Raw genomic sequence first — 20,615 nt, 5'->3', positions numbered from 1 at the left:
TTTTATCTCAAATTCATAAATTAAAAAATTAATAAAATAAAATTTTGAATTAAAATTAAAAATCAAAATTAAAATGCAAAATGCAAAAACTCTAGGGAACAGAATTTTGAAAAACACACCAGGCTACTTTTTGATTTCAGTATCATATTTGGTGTTCAAAGTTTCAATTATTTTTAATGAATTAAATTGAATAAAATGGTATCAAATCAAATACCAACTTAAATTAATCGTTGAAGCTTTTTTTTTTTTTTTTTACCTTGAGAACTTTATAATTAATTAAAATAAATTATTAACCTCAAATTCCCATGAATATAAAATTAAAAATAAAATAATCAGCTCAAATAATAATTAATTAACGTATTGCTTGATTGGAAGGAAGTTTTCAGGAAGCAACCCACCGCTCACCTACCAAACATCAGAGTGTTTGGTTTGGAGATTATTTTGGTTTTTTTTTATATCAAATATATATTTTTAATTTTAAAAAATATAATTTATATTTTAATAAAAACTCCATGCGAAACACAAATATTATATTATAAGATATAAAAAGTTGACGTGTGGACCCCCCAATGTTGAAACTTCGAAGAAGCTGCCAAGAAAATATAAACACATGAAATTTTCACAAAAGAATAGAATATTTATGCATGCTGTAAAATTTTCAAAAAATTATTTTTTATTTAGAAATATATTAAAATAATATTTTTAAATTTTTTATATTTTATATCATAATATCAAAATAATTAAAAAAATATTAAAAATATATTTTTAAAAAATACATTGTAACTGTAAAAATAAACAAGTTATGACATTTAAATTCTTTTAAAAACATTTTAAAAATATAAAAACAAACAGAGTTTATGTGTGGGTTTAAGTTGCAGTTCTTATGCTTCTGCCTTTGAGTGTGTATATTAGAGCAGAGTGATTTTACTTAACCATGAAACTTTTGTGAGACAAATTATAGTGAATGTTTTTCTATTTTACCAATATACCCATGGTGTTCATAACAGAGGGATGCTACATGCTGAGGTGGATATTAGGAACAGAGGAAAGCATACAAAAGTAACCAAAAAAAACATCAAATGAAAAAAAAATGCCCACACGTCTCCTTTACGCCAAATGCCCCTCTTTTCAAATTAGGCAGCCCCACTCTTTTCAAATGTCCCACACGTTTTTAAGGCTGGTTCAAAGTGAATTTCACGACTCTGGGCCTTGACTTGTCTGTGAGAGCTTCAACTCTACATTGAAATGTTTTTTCTTAAACTGTGAGAGCTTCATAATAAGCTTTTTGAAATAAATTATTATAATGAAATTAAAAACAAAAATGCTTTAAAAAAAAAAAAACAGAGAGACGCCGTGTACGTATTTAACATTACAATATTCTTTTCTGTGAAAATATTACATGTACAATAATTAATATAAGTGCTTATAAATCTTCTTCTTTTTCAAAAAAAAATTTAAACAGATGAAATAAAAAGCAAAGATCTGCATGTGGCTAGTGAAGGAGACTGATGCTGGCAAAGCAGGACCGACAATAGAACTTCATGAAGAACAGCAAAAAAATGCATGGGATTTTGACGGTCTGATGCCCAGCAGGTCTCCTGTTGCGAGGAAAGAGTGTTAGTTTTTTAGAGTGTTTGGAAACGAGGTTGTATTCGTGTTTTTAAAAAATTAATTTTTTTTACTAAAAATTAATTTTTTTTAATATTTTGATACGCTGATTTAAAAAAAATTATAAAATAAAAAAATATTATTTTAATATATTTTAACATAAAAAACATCATAAAAAAAACTATAATCATATTCTTAAACACACCCTTCATCTAAAAGATGATAGGTATTGTCATGCCAACGCTCAGGGAAAGCAAGGTAATGTGCAAAAGAATTGGAGCTATAAACTGTAATGTTAAAACTTTGGAAAGCTACTTGAGGCAGCACCAAGCCCACCAACATCACCCCCAACAGATTGGAAAAATGCTCATTACCATTTTGGAAAAAATAAAATTTAAATTATTTTTTGTGTGTTTTTCTATTTTTTTAATGTGATAATATTAAAAAAAATTAAAAAATTTAAAATATTATTTTAATATATTTCTAAACAAAAAAACATTTTGCAATATAATTTTTACCACACTATTAAACAAACCCTTAATATAATGCATAGGAACATGTGTCTTCATGTATAGTGGACTAACCAATCTTTTTAGTTTTTTTTTATATTGTTCATAAAACCTAAAAAGCTTTAAAATAAAAATTAAAAAATCATAAGGAAAATTAAAAAAATAGAATGAATTTGAATTTTTTTACCCCAAATAAGACTAAGATGACACGAGAAAAATAAATAAAGGTATGAAATTTTATTTTAAATATTATTTATGTAATTGTAAGCACACTATATAAAAAAGAAATATTTCATATTAATAAACGCTATTTCTTTCTATGAGTTCATGTTAGTCTTCGATTTTTCTTACAATCGATTATTGAATAAGAATTACAATCATTACAAAAATGATTAGTGTGGACCACCCCAATTATGAAGGTATAAATATTGCTAGGAAGTTAACGTGTGGACCACCCCCATTATGGAGCTCGGAAGAAGATGCCTAGAAAATGTAAACACGTGAATATTGGAAACAATAACATACTTTCCTTTTTAAAATGTTTTTTATTTTTTAAAATTTATTTTTGATAAAAAAAAAAAATTTAAAAAGAAAAAAATTCAATTTTATTGAAAAACGTGTGCTTTAACAATGACATATTAAATATGTGATTAATTAAGAGCAGGTGATTGCTTTTGTTTTTAGTTTTTTTTTCAAAAAAGATAAATAGATTTTTTTAATGTTTTTTTATAATTTTAATGTATTAATATTAAAAATAAAATAAATAAATAAATCATATAGTCTATTTTCAAACCAATCTAATATTGAAGGTCAAAATTTAAAAAAAAACAATTAAAAAAATTAAAAAATAAAAAAAAACATATTCGATCAGTGAGTGAATGGGTGTGGGTGAATATTGATTTTCCCACACTGTTTAGCTTTTTTTTAATTAATAAATAAAAAAAATACTTCATTAAACCAGTAAACTAGTATAAATCACGTTAATTTTATAAAAAGATAGAATAAAAATAAATAAATTATAAAGTTGAATTTTAAACCATCCAGTATGAAATAAACAAAAATAAATTTTAAAAAATAAAAGAAAAAAAAACACATTGGATTACTTATTATAATTTACAATGAAATAGGTGTGAATACGTCTCTTAACTATTCGTGAGCTTCTTATTCGTTTTTAGTTTTTCTTGAAGTTATTCTATTTAATGTCCTGAGTGTTCCATTGAGGAAAAAAAGAAAGAAAAAACCTTACTTTTTTTTACCTCTTCATAATGCATGGATTTAAGTTGGGTGGAGATGCAGTAATCAAAATATTTTTTTATTTTTAATATTAATATATAAAAAAATATTAAAAATATTAATTTAATATTTTTTTAATAAATATATTTTTAAATGTAATCAAACATAATTCTGAGTACAAAAACAAATTACATTTTGATTGCGAGCATAACAATCTTGGTAGTAAATACCGTGATCTTTTCCAATTGAGTTAATTTTAGGATTTCTTTTTTGGCAGCCACGTACATGCTTTAGGAGTTCTTTTTATTAAATCAATATTAAAATGAAAGTTGTTAATTTTGTTTCGTTTTATTTGTAATGATTTCATACTAATTTAAAAAATAAAATAAAATAAAATAATTTTTATCTCATTTTAAATCTCGGTTTCTTCCAGATTTTTTGGCTAAATTCCGTTCAAAATGTTCCGGTTTCATTCCATATATTCTGTTCCGGTCTTAAAAAGCCATTAAATCAAATTGAACCTGGTTCAATTAATTAATTAAACTATCAAAGTATAAAAAGCTCTTTTTCATTACTATTTTCATTAACTATTATATTAATTTTTTAAAATTAGATTTATCACTAATATATATGGTTTATATTCATGTTATTTTTTTTCAAGTTTATACTTTGTAGGAATTTAAGCAAAATAAATGGATGTTTTAGATCTCATTAGACTTGATAACATTGACCTAACTTTATATTTAAAATATTAGTGTTAAAATATTTTAATTTCATAATATTTTGATATTTTATTGAAGTTGAATTGTTTTAAGTTAAAAAATTATTTAATCTTAACTATTTAAAAATATTTTAGATTAAAATTAAAAATAAAAAAGATAATAATTATAGGGATCAAAATTTTAAAAATCACGCCTATGCTACTTTCTAATTTTAGTATTAAATTTGGTCTTAGAAGTTTCAGTTATTTAAAAAATGTGTTTATGAATATGGCAGTTTCAGGTTTAGAAACCAAAACTGCCATATTCATACTCTCTTTTAGACATTTTAAAAATATATATAGATTTATTATTTTATTAGGTTACTTTAATGTGATATCTCTTAGACATTTTAAAAATGTGTGTAGAAGAATACTTTCACTGATGATTTATAATAGTGAATAGATTTATTATTTTATTAGGTTACTTTAATGATAAATCAATATAGTTTCTTTTTTTTTTTGGATTTTCATCTTGGAGAAACTCAATAGGATGAAAATATAATATTAATCAAAATTCAAATTATAATTATTTATCTATCGAGATAAAATATATATATGACAATTCAGTAGCATACATATGACAATTCAGTAGCATACAAAGGGACGAAGGACATCCTTTGCATTAGGATGCTCCCACTCCACTACTGTCTCCCACCATTCTTCTGGACTTGAATAGATATTTTCAAGAGAAGGGGGAGGAGATGGCTGGCCATTTTCAAGCAACGGAAGACAAATTGGTATCCTCTTCAACTTCTCACACCACCTTACAATAATATGTTTAATAGAATTGCAAATCAGTTTTGCACTGCAAATGCTTTTCAGTTCTGGTAACCCAATCAATTTCAGAAATCTTAACTTTGGGAGAATGACTTCCTTGATGGAATTGGAGGTGTTGCTTTCTTCATCTGTTGTTCCTATTATCTCCTCCATTTTCTCACAGAACATCACTTCAATCCTTTCCAGGTTTACGAGGTTTGGCAGCAACACAAGCGGGAACAGCTTCTCCATGTTATGGCATTTCCAAATGCTGATGAGCTTCAGTTCAGTTGCATTCTCTAATGAGAAAACATCACATAAACTTCTTGCATCGATGCATCCACAAATCAATCCTTGAATGCCATTTAAGAACTTGACCTGAAAATCTCTATCTCCGTTGATACTCAAATTACCCAACCCAACTGTTTTACTTGGAAAATATTCAATGTGTTGACCTATAAATCCACCCACCATTCCTACTAAAATTCTGTATGTGCTTAATGATAGGATCCCATCCCAAGATCTGACATACTCCACGAAGTCAGAAAAACCTTCGAAATGGCATTCCAAACTTTCCAAATTTCTCAAGGATCCTACTTCCTTTCCTTCAACTGTTATCGGAGCATAACTTCCATCAAAAAAGTCTTCTAGTACAAGGACTTGCAGGTGAGAGAGTTTTGGTAATATCCCCCTAGGAAACTCCTTTTCACCACATCCATTCATTCTAAGATACGTCAGGTTGGTTAGGCATTCCATTCCTTGCGGCATCTTTTCAAGTGCAGTACGAGAGAGATTCAACCTCTTCAGTGCCGTGAGCTTCTCTAATGATGGAACATGTCTTAATTTCTTACAATCATTGAGCAATAATGCTGTGAGGCTCACCAAATCAGAGACAGAGTCTGGCAAATTTTCAATACTCGTGTAAAACAGATCGAGGACCTTGAGCCCATGCAATTGCTTGAAAAATGAATCCGAAATAAATCCCAACCAACGATTACGACATAGCAATAGAGTTGATAGAAAGGGACACCTAGGTGAATGGCTGGAAGGAATTTCTTTGATCTCGTTTTGCATTAATGAAACTCTCGTCAGCTTCTCCGTCCACTCCTCTGTATCTGGCAACTCTTTTAATTGTGCACCTGCTTTGACCATGCCTTGAGAGTTCTCTAGCAGTATTTTGATGGCCATGTCCCTAATCAAATCATGCATCTTGACACATCTACAACCAAACATCATTTGAGCTCTTTCTAATAGGCACACATATTCAAGTTTATTAAGCATCGTGTGGCCCTCGTCAAATGCATCTTCCCTTCTCCTTTTTCCTTTAATTATTCCCTCGTCGATCAAATAACCTATCAACTCCTCCCTTTCAATATCATCATCTTCAGGAAATAATGCACAGTACAAGAGACATTGTTGTAGTGCTAAATCACCTAACTGATCATAACTAAACCTCAATAACTTGAATACCTTCTCATCCATGTCCCTAAATTCTGATTCTTTCAGTTTATTCAATGTATTCCTCCACTCATGTAGATCATCCACTCCCCTCAAGCTTCCTGCCACTGTAATAATTCCCAATGGCAAACCAGCACATTCCCTTACAACAACTTTCGCAATTCCTTCCACTTCTGGTGAAAGTGCTACATCACGTCCAAGTTTCTCCATGAACAAAGTCCAAGCTTCTCCATTAGAAAGTGGCTTCACTTTGATTTTGTGCTGGCAAGCCATCTGATGACAAATCATTTCTGATCGAGTTGTTATAATCAGCTTGCATCCTTCTAACTTCTCAGGAATTCCCACTTTGTGTAGCTCAAAATTGTTCCACAAATCATCTAAAATGAGAATCCATTTTTGTTTCTTCATTAGTTCTTCTGACAATTTGGCAGCTCTATACAGATCATCATCTTCTCTTGAAAGGTCTAGATCAAGATGTTTAGCAATAAGATTCTGCAATCTATTAATGCTGAAATCTTGAGACACGGTCACCCACCAAACATGATCACAAATATCTGGTTTTTGTAGAAGTTCATTGTAGATATGTTGAAGTATTGTGGATTTACCAACTCCCCCCATCCCATAAATACCCATGCTTAAGACTTCCCCATCCATTAACAAAGACCATATCACCTTCGAATTCTCTTCAAATTCTTGACCCACTGGGTTTGTAGAGCTAGTAGGTAATGGAACTCCTCTAGTCTTGTTGTACTTCAGACTTTCAGAAGATCTAGCTCCTGCGCCAGCCTGCACTATTGATCTTCCACTATTCTCCACATCCTCCTCTTCTTGCACTGGTTGTGTCCTCACTCTAACCATGTCCTGCGCATCATGCCTATTTGCATCATTGTTTACTGATGGAGCACAAGGTTGATCATAACATCTTCCAATGTCACGACAAAATTGGGATGAATCTCCTCGAGGCTCCAGAAGCTGCACTTGCTCTGTTCTTGGTACAGTCTCAAATGCATCATGCTGAAAAGATCCTTCACAAGTGTTTTCCATGCCATTTTCCGCTTGTAGATGCGACTGAATTCTCTCTTCTCCGGGACCTTGTTCCATGACCTGAACTCCCACTTGTATCCTTCCAGCACCCCCTGCCATATTGCCAAGTACTGCATTGCTTTGTTCCAACGATCGATCCACTGGTTCTGTCCTCAGTCTACTCTCGAGTGCCCCTTCGGAAACTCTATCTTCTTGTGCTCTCATTCCGGTCATGCTTACTACGTCGTTTCCTGCTATTGCATGTGAAGAAATCCTCTCTTCCACTACTCCGGGTTCTACAACCTGAACTTCTCTTTGTACCCTTCCAACACCTCCCGTATTTTCATTCTCAATGTTTAGTTCTTGTAGACAAGTTGGAATTCCACAGTCATTAACATTGACTGAACTTGCTGTGATTTTTTGTCTTTTGTGGCCACCACATATAGCTAGAAAGGCTGCTTCTTTAACTTCTTTAGTCACCCCACGACAAATGGCAACACCACGCCCTTCCTCTCCTGATAAATGCCATTTGAACCTTGAAATGGAAGTTTTATTGGCCCATGTACGTTGACAAAACTTACACTTCATGCTACCATCAGCCCTATATTCAACATGAATCCGAAATGGATACTTTGATCCAACCGTTTCGACCTATAGAAAAAAAACCGGGGTCAAAATAAAGAATAAAAATTGATGGAAGCTACCCTTATTTTGCTATTAAAATTGATAGTTTGTTTATTGCACAATCATAGGGGGAAAAGACGACGATAATTCAGTTAGACTTCTTACTTGTTGAGTATTTGAGGCATTTGGCCTAGCAATTTGATTTTGCAATCCTCGGACTTGTAGGTTATCCATCTGTGACCTATATAAAAATGAAGTGATCATGTTATAAAACCATTTGATAATTGGCAGTCTCTCTTAAGCAATAAAAATCAATGGTGTATCTAAACAAACTTATGATTATCTTGCTAGAAAAACTAATTGTTTTTATTAAAAAAGGTATTAATACGGTGTTAAAACATAACAGCTAGAAGTCAATTAGTACCTAGGCACGAAGTTCTCTTGTTGCATATTGTCCATGTTAGGAATTACAGTAGCTTGATCTACTTGTCCTTCATTACAAAAAGTTTGAATCCTAAATCCAAAATCATTCGTAAACAAACTTATGATTATCTTGCTAGAAAAACTAATTGTTTTTATTACAGAAAATACTAAAAATGAAAAATTGGATACCAGGGAGCAGGAGAAGAAGGTCCAGATTGATTGAAGCCACCATGTTGAGAAGTGGTTGCGTTCGGTGTCATATAGCCATGTCCCGGCCGAGGTTGATGAATAAAGGAGTTCTGATGCCTGAATAATATTCAAATAGTTAAACATAGAACTGTTATTCTCACAAAAAAGAGAGATGGAGAGCTCAAAAAGACTTGGAAGATCCTCGACCTTGTCAATTTTAGTCAAGTTTATTGTTTTCATGATTAAAAAAGTGTATATTTGAGGTGAATACCGTTGATTCATTGGAGGTTGAGGTACAGGTAACATCGCAGGCACTTGATTGCTCAATGGTAACTGATAATGAGTCCATTGCTGGTCCCTAAATTAGCAACATTTGTTAGTGATTTCTTTATACATATGCATAATTCTTTGCTATTAATCCACTAAGCATTTGATATCATTTTAGCTTACCTCAAAGGATTGGCACATTGAGGATCAAATAAATTAGGATTAGGCTGACACCTATATTCAAATATAATGAATTCATTTAGTGTGAACAAGAAGAAGAAGTTAAATAATGATGAATATTATGTACCTTGGTGGAGCTTGAGGCCAATTTGGTTCATTTTGGTTGATCCATGACGATGATGTTCCATCTAAATCTCCCATTGTTGTCTGTTTGTTTAACAATAAACATTTTGAAGATGCTTGAGATAAATTGATACACGAAAACATAAAACTTTTTGATCCAATGGGTGATACAAACACTTGCTAATTCAATGGAAATTGTAGCAAATTGGAGTAGGCATGAGCACTCACCATGGTTTGAGGAAATGAAGGTGGAAACCGATCAGTTGTTTGTTGAATACTATCGTTGATCACATTGTTATCCACCACCATGTTCTGACCAACATGATCATTGCATAACATGAAGCTTTGGTTGCCTGGAAACTCCGGTGGCGTCCTGCTTAATTTGTTATTAGGAACATTATTCTTTTACGGGAATAATAAGAAAAACTGTAGAATAACTAAATTGCAAGTAATCATCTTCTGATAAAATATGCTTAAGAATGACGTACGAGAGAAACTCAGAAATATTGAATGAATCTTCTGGTGATTGAAAATCGAACTGATTCGATGTCAAGTTGACATCATCCTCATTACAAGACGGTGGGACTCCTTCCATCTGAGGTTTAAAAAAGAACAGAAAGCACAGATTAGATAAGAATATATATATAGCTGTTAAAGAAATTCGGATGAAAAATAGGAAATATAAATGTTGCTGTTAATTATTTAATTCTGTGTTTTAATGCTAAATTATTTGTCACTTGTTGTAAACAAGTTTAATGAAAGGTAATTAATACTGATCAAGTTAATTCATGAATCAGTAAGAGACAACTTCATTGAATCATTATGTCAGAAAAATATTGGATAAAAATAATTAATGGCAGTCCCACAGGGCATGGATTACAAAATCTAGTATTGGAAAAGAAATCCCATATATAAGGAGTTAAAAACAGCAAAGAATTTTGAAAAGACGAAAACAATGAATTCAACGTTTAGGGTTAATTTAATCAGTATGAACACCACAGGGCATGGATTACAAAATCTGAGAAAAAGATCGATTAATTTATCATGGATTACTTTAAAGATTCAGACAAGATGAAGTACAATTAATATACCTGGATTCAAGATGTTCTTCAAGTGCTAGCTGGCTTGCTTAAGCAGTGATCAGCCAAAAGAAAAGGAAGAGAAATCACAGATCAGAGAAGAATATATGGCTTAGAAAAATAATAAAGTTGCAGCATACATAAATCTAGTTCGCACTGATCATGAGATGTGGAAAGGAAAACAGGGAATTGTGAGATGAGATGAGATGTGGAAGAGAATGTTACAGTAGCGCGGTCGCCTCAATAATAATAATTAATTAACGTATTGTTTGATAGGAAGGAAGGAAGTTGCCAGGAAGCAACCCAAACTTATTACATTAAGTATAAATTATATTTTCAAAAGTTTAAAAAATATACTTTTAACCTAAAAAAACACAATTTACCTCCCATCTAAACACATCTGTTAACTTATATGACTAGACATGGTGCAGTCATTTTTTATAAAACTTTAATTTTTTTTATTTAATTTTAAATTAAATTTATTTTAATATTTTTATATCGTTTTCATTTCAATGTGTTAATATTAAAACTATATTTTAAATAAAAAATAATTAGATATAAACTAGATTAATTATTTTATTAAAATAATATCATTTCATTTTTTTTAATAATCCAATTAAATATGAACTAGATTGATTTGATTGATCGATTAAATTCCACTCAATCAATATCTTATTTAGTTAAATTTTAAATTTTAAGTTTTTTAAAATAAACACGGTTTAACAATTATTTTCTTATCTTTAACTAAACTTTGAAGTGTGTAAACTTTCACACTCAGTGTGTGTATCTCTTATTCAACCAAATAATTGCTTGCTTGTGACATATATGTGGCGAGCTTCCTAGTATTAAAAATCTTAGATTATCAAATAATTAAACTTTTTATCCAAACCAATAAATTTTATGTGTCTATTTAAAAATATGGTTTTAAAAAGAAAATCAAAATCATATATCAAACAATACCTATAAATCTTTTATATTACAGATTAGCTATAACCAGTGCACCCATTTATCATTCTTAAGGTAAATATTTGGAAATAAATGAATAAATAAATAAATATTTAATTTAAGTAACCTCAAAGGCTGCTAATTTAGCTTTTTGATATTAAAAGGGCGTATGTTGCTCTCTGCCTAGTGATGAGGCAAATATCAGGTCTTCTATCTCCAGTTACTCCCTGCTAACTCTTTGCCTCATATCTTAAAGTTATATCTATCAAGTTTGCTTAATTAAGATGGAATATTTATGACTTTTATATGTATAATTGTTTTGACTTATCATGATAAACATGAAGTGATCATATTATAAAACCAAAAATCAGTGGTGTATCTAATTATCAAAAAGGTATAAATATTGCTAGGAAGTTAACGTTTGGAGTCACCACCCCTATTATGAAGCTCGGAAGAAGATGCCTATAAAATGTAAACACGTGAATATTGGAAACAATAACATACTTTCCTTTTTAAAATGTTTTTTATTTTAAATAATAATTTTTTATTTTTTTAAAAAAATTTTAATTAAAAAAATAATAATCCTGCAAAGTGTGAGTGCTTTTTTGCCTCTATGACATGGATATGGCTTAGAAATTATACAGAATCTCTGAGTTCCAGTTTTGTATATATCTTGGCATGCTTCTCATTAGTGAAAAAGCTAAATGCTGTTTATTGCACGCTGCTAATTAGGAAATACAGGACTCAGTTCAACCCAGCAAGCTGCTGCATCAGAGTTAAAACTCCATAGCAGTCAGCACAATCTATGAAGATAAAATTGAAAACAAAACAATCAATGATTAAAATTAAAAAATGCATCCAAGGCTTAGAAAAAACCTGAGATAATACACTATTTTTCTCTCTTGATACATGGTCCCAAATGCCAGCAACCGAGCATAAAAAGGTTTCAACCCCATGGTGCCTTTTCCTTATTATAAATATAAAATAAAATTTAAGTCAAGGAGGTCCGGTATTAAATGCTCCAAACATTATCCATGTCTCAAGCTTATGTGATCCAAGAATTCATATTTATTACAAAATTATAATTTTATATGAGTTTTTATCTTATGATTCAAGAAGTTTATATTGTAAATTCAAGAATTTTAAGTTTATAGTCAATTTTATAATTCATTAAAATATTTGATCCCTGAATTAGTTTTCTAATTGTTTTGCATAAATTCTTAAGAATAAAAATATTTTAACAATAGTTTTCGTGCTAAAAATGCTACTCTATTCGACTTTTAATTCAAATTGTATTTACATAGTAAATTGTTTTTCTCTTTAATAAATCCATTATTGGATTTGAAATCTATAACTTATTTTATAATTCAAAATGGAGATTTGGTAAATTTATTAAGTGGTTTTTTTTTGTAAAATTGATTGAAAAAAATAGATGGAGTCATGTTAGCTTAACTCGAATGGGCAAAATCAAAGACATAAGTGAATAATAAATTTCAATATTCAGAGCAGAAGACTGGTGGAGCAAAATTTGATTCTGATTGGAAACGCTGTGCAAACTGTATTTCTTTAAAATTAAAATTTTTTTGTTTAAGATTAAATTTTTTTATGTTTTGCAATCGTTTTGATGTGCTGATGACAAAAATAATTTTTTAAAAAAAATATTATTTTGATGTATTTTTAAGCGAAAAGCACTTTAAACCACAACCGCTACCACATTTCTGGTCTGTTTGGGATTGTGATAGTGGTTACGATTTAAAGTGTTTTTCACTCAGAAATGCATCAAAATAATATTTTTTTATTTTTAAAAAATTATTTTTGATATCAGTATATCAAAATAATCTAAACATATAAAAAAATAACAAAAAAATTAAAAATTAAAAAAAAAACACAATTTACATAGCGATACCAAACATGCCCAATCAAACCCATTCTAATCTCGTTACTTTTAATTATAGACCTCTAAATTTTCAAGAGAGCCTCAACCACTCCTTTATGCAAGTGTACGCTTTGCCAAACAATCCTTTAGGAAAATGAGTTGCCCTCCGACGACTTTCCATAACTGGCCAGGATTAATTTGGACTCTTCGTTGGCGATAACAGCGATGGGAATGATGACACTTCTCTGCATCCCTGACCATTTCAATTCCGAGAACTCGCCCACCATCCCATAAAAAAGTAGTCCTTCCTCTTTGAAGACTCTTCCCAATTAGTCCTTATATTTTAGATATGGTCTTCAACATGCTTTTACAAGTTTAATTACTCTTAAATTTCCCTTTTCTAATCTATCCTTTTAATAAGTATCTTTGTTTAAGCTAATTGTTGCTACCCAATTTTTGACCCATGTTTTGATAAATTTTCAGAAAAAATTCAAAAATAGCAAAAAACATTGAAAATCCAAAAAATACGTTTTTAATACATTTGCATCGTTTTTATCATTTTTAGCATCGTCTCAAAAGAATTTAAATTTTCAAAGACATTTGGAACGCGTTCAACTTTTAACGCGTTATTTTTAAAATCATTGATTTTCTTCATTGAGTCGACGTTGATATTGCTCGTTTCAAAAAATACAAAAAAATTAAGAAAAATCAAATTTACAAAAAAAAAAGAAAGTTAAGGGACCAATTTTGAAATCCATGCAACATTTTACCTATAAATATTGGTCCACAACTCAAACAAAGGAGGGGGGTATTTTGTAATTTGCGAGAGGCAACACAAAAAAGGGGAAAACCTAACCCTAAACCTATCTAACCCAAAGCAGCCGCCCCCTCCCCTGGGATTTTCTTCTTCCCCTCAGCAGCCGGCCATGAGACAAGCTCATTCTCTTCAACCACAGCCGCCTCACCATTTCCTCAAGCCCCCTTTCCCCCGGCCAAAAATCAGAGAACAAAAGGAGCGGCGCCCCTCCCTTTCCTCTCATCTTCCCCCATTTTCCAGACCTTCCCTCTCCCAGCCATACCTAAACAGCCCAAACACAGCAGCTCCACCTTCCCCCCCCACTTCCTCAAGTTCTCGCCCAAACCGACACAGACTTCCTGCCCGACGCCGTTCCTTCCTTCTTCGCCTGAGCCACCACCATTGGACCTTCCACCTCTGTAAGCCAGCCTCCACAGACTCTCCCTTCCCCGGCTAAAACTGAAGAAACAAAGCCAACAGCCGACCGACCCAGCCTTCTTCTCCAGCCGACCGACCCAGCCTTCTCTCCTCCAGCCAACCTCCAACAGCGGCAGCTTCTGCCCACAGCGGACAAACCCAGCTCCCTCATCTCCATCGACCTCACCTTCCACCTTTTTTATGTTAGTAACAAGTCTTAGAAATAATGTTCAAGTATCCCACCAAGCAAGACATGTATTTCAAGTTCTCTCTGAGTCTTTGTCGTCTCTCTTTGTAGTTGACAAATGGTTAGTCTAAAACACAATATTTCTCTCTATTTAAGTATTCATATCTCTTATTTTACTCCTTTGATTCCTCACCATCTACCTTTGTCTTCCCATGGTTTTGATCCTTCGATCATGCCTTCTCGGCCTAAAATACAGTATAAGGCTTTCTCATACTCAAGATCCTTTAATGCTGGTATTAGTCTGCTAAGATTGAAAATTTAAGATTTGAGCAACAGGAAAAGGGGAGAATGGGGAGTGGGGAGTGTGTAGTGGAGTGTCAAGGGACTCGGATAGGGAGACAATAATTTTTTTAACTTTTATGGGTTAAAACTCGAAATCGGTCAAACTCGATCAAAATCGGTTAAACTCGTAAAATTGGTCCGATTTTACCGATTTTAACTGAGTTTGATCGAGTTTGACCGATTTCGAGTTTTAACCTGATTTGACACGTTATATACATGTTGACTCGTAAAATCGTAAGATTTTAAGAGTCAACTCATGATTTTAACAACCTTGCTGGGAAACATTTTTGGATGAAAGAGTAGTGGTGGTTTAAAATATTTTTTATTTAAAAATATATTAAAATAATTTTAAAATATAAAAAAATTATTTAAAACAAATTAAATTTTTTAAAAACACAATGTTTACAAATAAGATAACGCGTCAAGAATCACAACAACCCGATATATGAGTGGAAAGTGCATCCAAGCTGTTTCCAAGAAAAAAAAAAACCATTACTACTTTTAGAATGATTTTGACAGTGCTGAGGTGAATGTTGAAACTTCGAAGAAGCTGCTAAGAAAATGTATATTTATTAGGTTACTTTAATGATAAATCAATATAGGATTTTCATCTTGGAGAAACTCAATAGGATGAAAATATAATATTAATCAAACTTCAAATTATAATTATTTATCTATCGAGTTTTTTAAAAAAAGGTACAAAGGGATGAAGGATTATTTCAATATTAATTAATAAGAATATCCTTGTTGATTTAAAGGGCTATTTTCATATCGAAAATAATTATGTTTTGCACCTGATTTTTAACAAAAATGACTGAAAAAAATGATATATTATTGAATACGAGCAAATTTAAGATTACAAAAATGATTAGTATTTTTACAGATGGATAGAATTGATAAATGATGCAACAAAGAAGGATACGTATTATTACATTTAACGGAGTAATTAACCATTCTACATATTAATTATTTCGAGACAAAAAGGTCCTTTGGGCATCCTTTGCATTAGGATAGAAATGATAAATGATGCAACAAAGAAGTATTCTAACAACGAAAGGATTAACAATACGAAAGGTACAATTCGATTGAGAGAGATGATGCTTACCCTCTGTTCTATATTATATTATATTATATTAAGGGCAGCAGAGGAGTCTCCTCCTACAAAAACTTCACAAAGGGACGAAGGACATCCTTAGCATTAGGATGCTCCCACTCCACTACTGTCTCCCACCATTCTTCCGGATATACTACGATTTCTCCAAGAGAAAGGGGAGGGGATGGCTGGCCATTTTCAAGCAACGGAAGACAAATTGGCATCCTCTTCAGCTTCTCACAACGCAATACCCTAATATCTTTAAGAGAATTGCAAATAAGTTTTGCACTATAAATGCTTTTCAATTCTGGTAAATGACACAAATTCAGAGTTCTTAACTTTGGGAGTATTAATTCTGTGATGGGATTGGAGGTGCTGCTTTCTTCATCTGTTGTTCCTATTATCTCCTCCATTTTCTCACAATAACTAACATCAATCCTTGCCAGGTTTACGAGGTTTGGCAGCAACACAAGTGGAAACAACTTCTTCATATTGTTACATCCACAACAATTAAACTCTTTAAGACCAGAAAACGTACCATTATATGATGGCAATGGTGGTGGAGCATAGCAGAACCAAGAAGATGAAACCAAGCTCTCCATGTTATTGCAATCCTCAATTCTGATACGCTCCAGTTCAGTTGCATTCTCTAATGACAAAACATCGCATAAACTTCTTGCATCGAAGCATTGACAAATCAGTCCTTGAATGCCTTTTAAGAACTTGACCTGAAAATCTCTATCTCCATTGAAACTCAAATTACCCAACGCAACTGTTTTACTTGGATAATCTTCAATGTATGCCGGATAACCTTCAATGTATGCCGAATAATCTTCATCCACCATTCCTACTAAAATTCTGTATGTGCTTAATGATAGGATCCCATCCCAAGATCTGAGATACTCCACGAAGTCAGAGAAACCTTTGAAATGGCACTCCAGACTTTCCAAATTTCTCAAGGATCCTACTTCCTTTCCTTTAACTGTTATTGGACCATCACCTCGCGCCGTAAACTGTTCTAGTACAAAGACTTGCAGGTGAGAGAGTTTTGGTAATATCCCACTAGGAAACTCCTTTTCACCACATCCATTCATTCTAAGATACCTCAGGTTGGTTAGGCATTCCATTCCTTGCGGCATCTTTTCAAGTGCAGTGCCACAGAGATCCAACCTCTTTAGTTCCCTGAGCTTCTTTAATGATGGAACATGTCTTAATCTCGTACAATCATTGAGCAATAATGCAGTGAGACTCACCAAATCAGAGACAGAGTCTGGCAAATTTTCAATACCTGTGCGAGACAGATCGAGGACCTTGAGCCCATGTAATTGCTTGAAAAATGAATCCGCAATCAATCGCAGCTCTTTATTCTCACATAAAAATAGAGATGACAAATTTGGACACATTGGTGAATGGCTGGAAGGAATTTCTTCGATCTCGTTCTTCATTAGTGAAACAATCGTCAGGTTCTCCGTCCACTCCTCTGTATCTGGCAGCTCTTTTAATTGCGCACCTGCTTTAACCATGACTTGAGAGTTCTCTAGCAGTACGTGGATAGCCATGTCCCTAATCAAGTCATGCATCTTGACATGTATATGATTAAAAGAACTTTCCAATAAGCAGACATATTCAAGTCTATTAAGCATCGTGTGGCCCTCATCAAATGCATCTCCCCTTCTCCTCTTTACTTTAGTTATCCCCTCATCGATCAAATAACCTATCAACTCCTCCCTTGCAATCCATTTATCTTCAGGAAATAATGCACAGTACAAGAGACATTGTTGTAGTGCTAAATCACCTAACCGATCATAACTAAACCTCAATAACTTGAATACTTCATTGTCTCTAAATTCTGATTCTTTCAATTTCTTCTATGTATTTCTCCACTCATGTAGGTCATCCACTCCCCTCAAGCTTCTTGCTACTGTAATAATTCCCAACGGCAAACCAGCACATTCCTTTGCAACAGCTTTTGCAATCCCTTCCACTTCTCGCGAAAGTGCTATGTCACATCCAAGTTTCTCCATGAACAAAGTCCAAGCTTCTCCATCAGAAAGTGGCTTCACTTTGATTTTACGGTGGCAAGCCATCTGATGACAAACCATTTCTAATCTAGTTGTCATAATCAGCTTGCATTCTTTCAACTTCTCAGGAATTCCCACTCTGTCAAGTTCAAAATTGTTCCACAAATCATCTAAAATGAGAATCCATTTTTGTTTCTTCCTTAGTTCTTCTGACAATTTGGCAGGTCTGAGCTGAACATCATCTTCGCTTGAAAGATCTAGATGAAGATGTTTAGCAATAAAATTCTGCAATCTATTAATGCTGAAATCTTGAGACACAGTCACCCACCACACATGATCACAAATATCTGGTCTTTGTAGAAGCTCATTATAAATATGTTGCATTATTGTTGTTTTACCAACTCCTCCCATCCCATAAATGCCAATGGTTGGGACTTCATCATCCATTAACGAAGACCATATCACCTTCTTATTCTCTTCAAATGCTTGACCCACCTTTATAGAGCTAGTAGGTAATGGAACTCCTCTAGTCTTGTTGTTTTTCAGACTTTCAGAAGATCTAGCTCCTGGGCCAGCCTGCACTACTGATCTTCCACTATTCTCCACTGGTTGTGTCCTCACTCTAACCATGTCCTGTGCATCATGCCTATTTACATCATTGTTTACTGATGGAGCACAAGGTTGATCATAACATATTCCAGAGTCAAGACAAAATTGGGATGCATCTCCTCGAGGCTCCAGAAGCTGCTCTTGCTCTGTTCTTGGTACAGTCTCAAATGCATCATGCCGAAAAGATCCTTCACCAGTGTTTTGTTCCAACGCTCGATCCACTAGTTCTGTCCTCCGTCTGCTCTCGAGTGCCCCTTTGGAAACTCTATCTTCTCGTGCTCTCGTTCCGGTCATGCTTACTACGTCGTTTCCTGCTATTGCATGTGAAGAAATCCTCTGTTCCCCTACTCCGGGTTCTACAACCTGAACTTCTCTTTGTACCCTTCCAATACCTCCTACCATTGTTGAAATTCCACAGTCATTAACATTGACTGAACTTGCTGTGCTTTTATGTCTTTTGTTGCCACCACACATAGCTTTCCAGGCTGCTTCTTGAATTTCTTTAGGCACCCCACGACAAATGGCAACACCATGCCCTTCTTCTGCTGATAAATGCCATTTGATCCTTGAAATGGAAGTTTTAATGGCGTATGTATGTGGACAAAACTTACACTTCATGCTACCATCATCAGCACTTTTTTCAACATAATTCCAAAATGGATCATATAATCCACCCATTTCAACCTATATATAGGGAAAAAAAAAGGGGGGTCAAAATATAGAATAAAAATCAGTCAAAATAAAGAATAAAAATTGATGCAAGTTACACCATATCCAGATGGATGAGAAACTACTTCTTCAGTGCTGTTACCCTTACTTTGCTATTAAAATTGATAGTTAGTTTATTGCACAATCATAGGAGGGAAAAAGACGACGATAATTCAGTTAGACTTCTTACTTGTTGAGCATTTAAACCCCTATTTTGACTTTGCAGGGAAGTGCCAAGGCCGGGATTTGAGGCATTTGGCCTAGCAGTTTGATTTTGCAATCCTCGAACTTGGAGGTTATCCATCTGTGACCTATATATAAATGAAGTGATCATATTATAAAACCTTTCCATAATTGGTAGTCTCTCTTAAGCAGTAAAAGTTAATGGTGTTAAAACACAACAGCTAGAAGTCAATCAGTACCTAGGCACGAAGTTCTCTTGTTGCACATTGTCTATGTTAGGAATTACAGCAGCTTGATCGACTTGTCCTTGATTAGAAAAATATTGACTCCTGAATCCAAAATCATTTGCAAACAATATGTTTAGCTTGTTGGGTTCATGTTCAAGCTATGATGTTTCCTTCCTGATTGAAAAACTATTTTTTTTTTATAGAAAATACTAAACGTGAAAAATTGGATACCGGGGAGCAGGAAAAGAAGGTCCAGGTTGAATGAAGCCACCATGTTCTGAAGTGGTTGCGTTCGGTGTCATATAGCCATGTCCCGGCTGTGGTTGATGAATATTGGAGTACTGATGCCTGAATAATATTCAAATAGTTAAACTTAGAACTGTTATTCTAACTTGGTTGATTTTCTAGTTCCATTATGTGCACAAAAAAAGAAGAGAGATAGAGAGCTCAGAAAGACTCGAAAGATCCTCGTCAATTTTGGTCAATTTTATTATTTTCATGATTAAAAAAGTGTATATATATTCGAGGTTAATACCATTGATTCATTGGAGGTTGAGGTCCAGGTAGCATTGCAGGCACTTGATTGCTCATAATTGGTAACTGATAATTAGTCAATTGTTGGTCCCTAAATTAGCAACACTTGTTAGTAATTTCTTTATACATAGGCATAATTCTTTGCTATTAATCCACTAAGCATTTGATATCATTTTAGCTTACCTCAAAGGATTGGCACATTGAGGATCAAATAAATTAGGATTAGGCTAACACCTATATTCAAATATAATGAATTCATTTAGTGTGAACAGGAAGAAGAAGTTAAATAATGATGAATATTATGTACCTTGGTGGAGCTTGAGGCCAATTTGGTTCATTTTGGTTGATCCATGACGATGATGTTCCATCTAAATCTCCCATTGTTGTCTGTTTGTTTAACAATAAACATTTTGAAGATGCTCGAGATAAATTAATACACGAAAAC

At 32.9% G+C, this 20,615-nt stretch overlaps 2 protein-coding genes across 4 annotated transcripts in view; both read right to left on the bottom strand.

Moving 5' to 3' along the window:
* LOC18108035 (uncharacterized) overlaps nucleotides 1-10,493 on the bottom strand; it is a 62,903-nt gene extending 52,410 nt beyond the window's left edge. The window contains exon 1 of the mRNA XM_052449719.1: nucleotides 10,245-10,493. The gene's annotated coding sequence lies outside the window, so the exon portion shown is untranslated. The remainder of the gene's footprint in view (nucleotides 1-10,244) is intronic.
* The window catches only part of LOC18108049 (probable disease resistance protein At4g27220), a 49,908-nt gene continuing 33,907 nt past the window's right edge, over nucleotides 4,615-20,615 (bottom strand). The window contains exon 12 of one of the 3 annotated variants that reach the window (XM_052449715.1): nucleotides 4,615-6,299. In XM_052449715.1, coding sequence (XP_052305675.1) covers nucleotides 4,696-6,299 — 1,604 coding nt within the window. In that variant the 3' untranslated portion in view covers nucleotides 4,615-4,695. Of the gene's footprint in view, nucleotides 6,300-15,610; nucleotides 17,684-20,615 lie in introns of those variants that run through there. The other 2 variants (XM_052449714.1, XM_052449712.1) reach the window with 2 other exon arrangements.

Source organism: Populus trichocarpa, chromosome 19 (genome assembly GCF_000002775.5).
Source record: "Populus trichocarpa isolate Nisqually-1 chromosome 19, P.trichocarpa_v4.1, whole genome shotgun sequence".
NCBI classification, from domain to species: domain Eukaryota; kingdom Viridiplantae; phylum Streptophyta; class Magnoliopsida; order Malpighiales; family Salicaceae; genus Populus; species Populus trichocarpa.
This window is presented reverse-complemented; position numbering and strand designations above follow the sequence as displayed.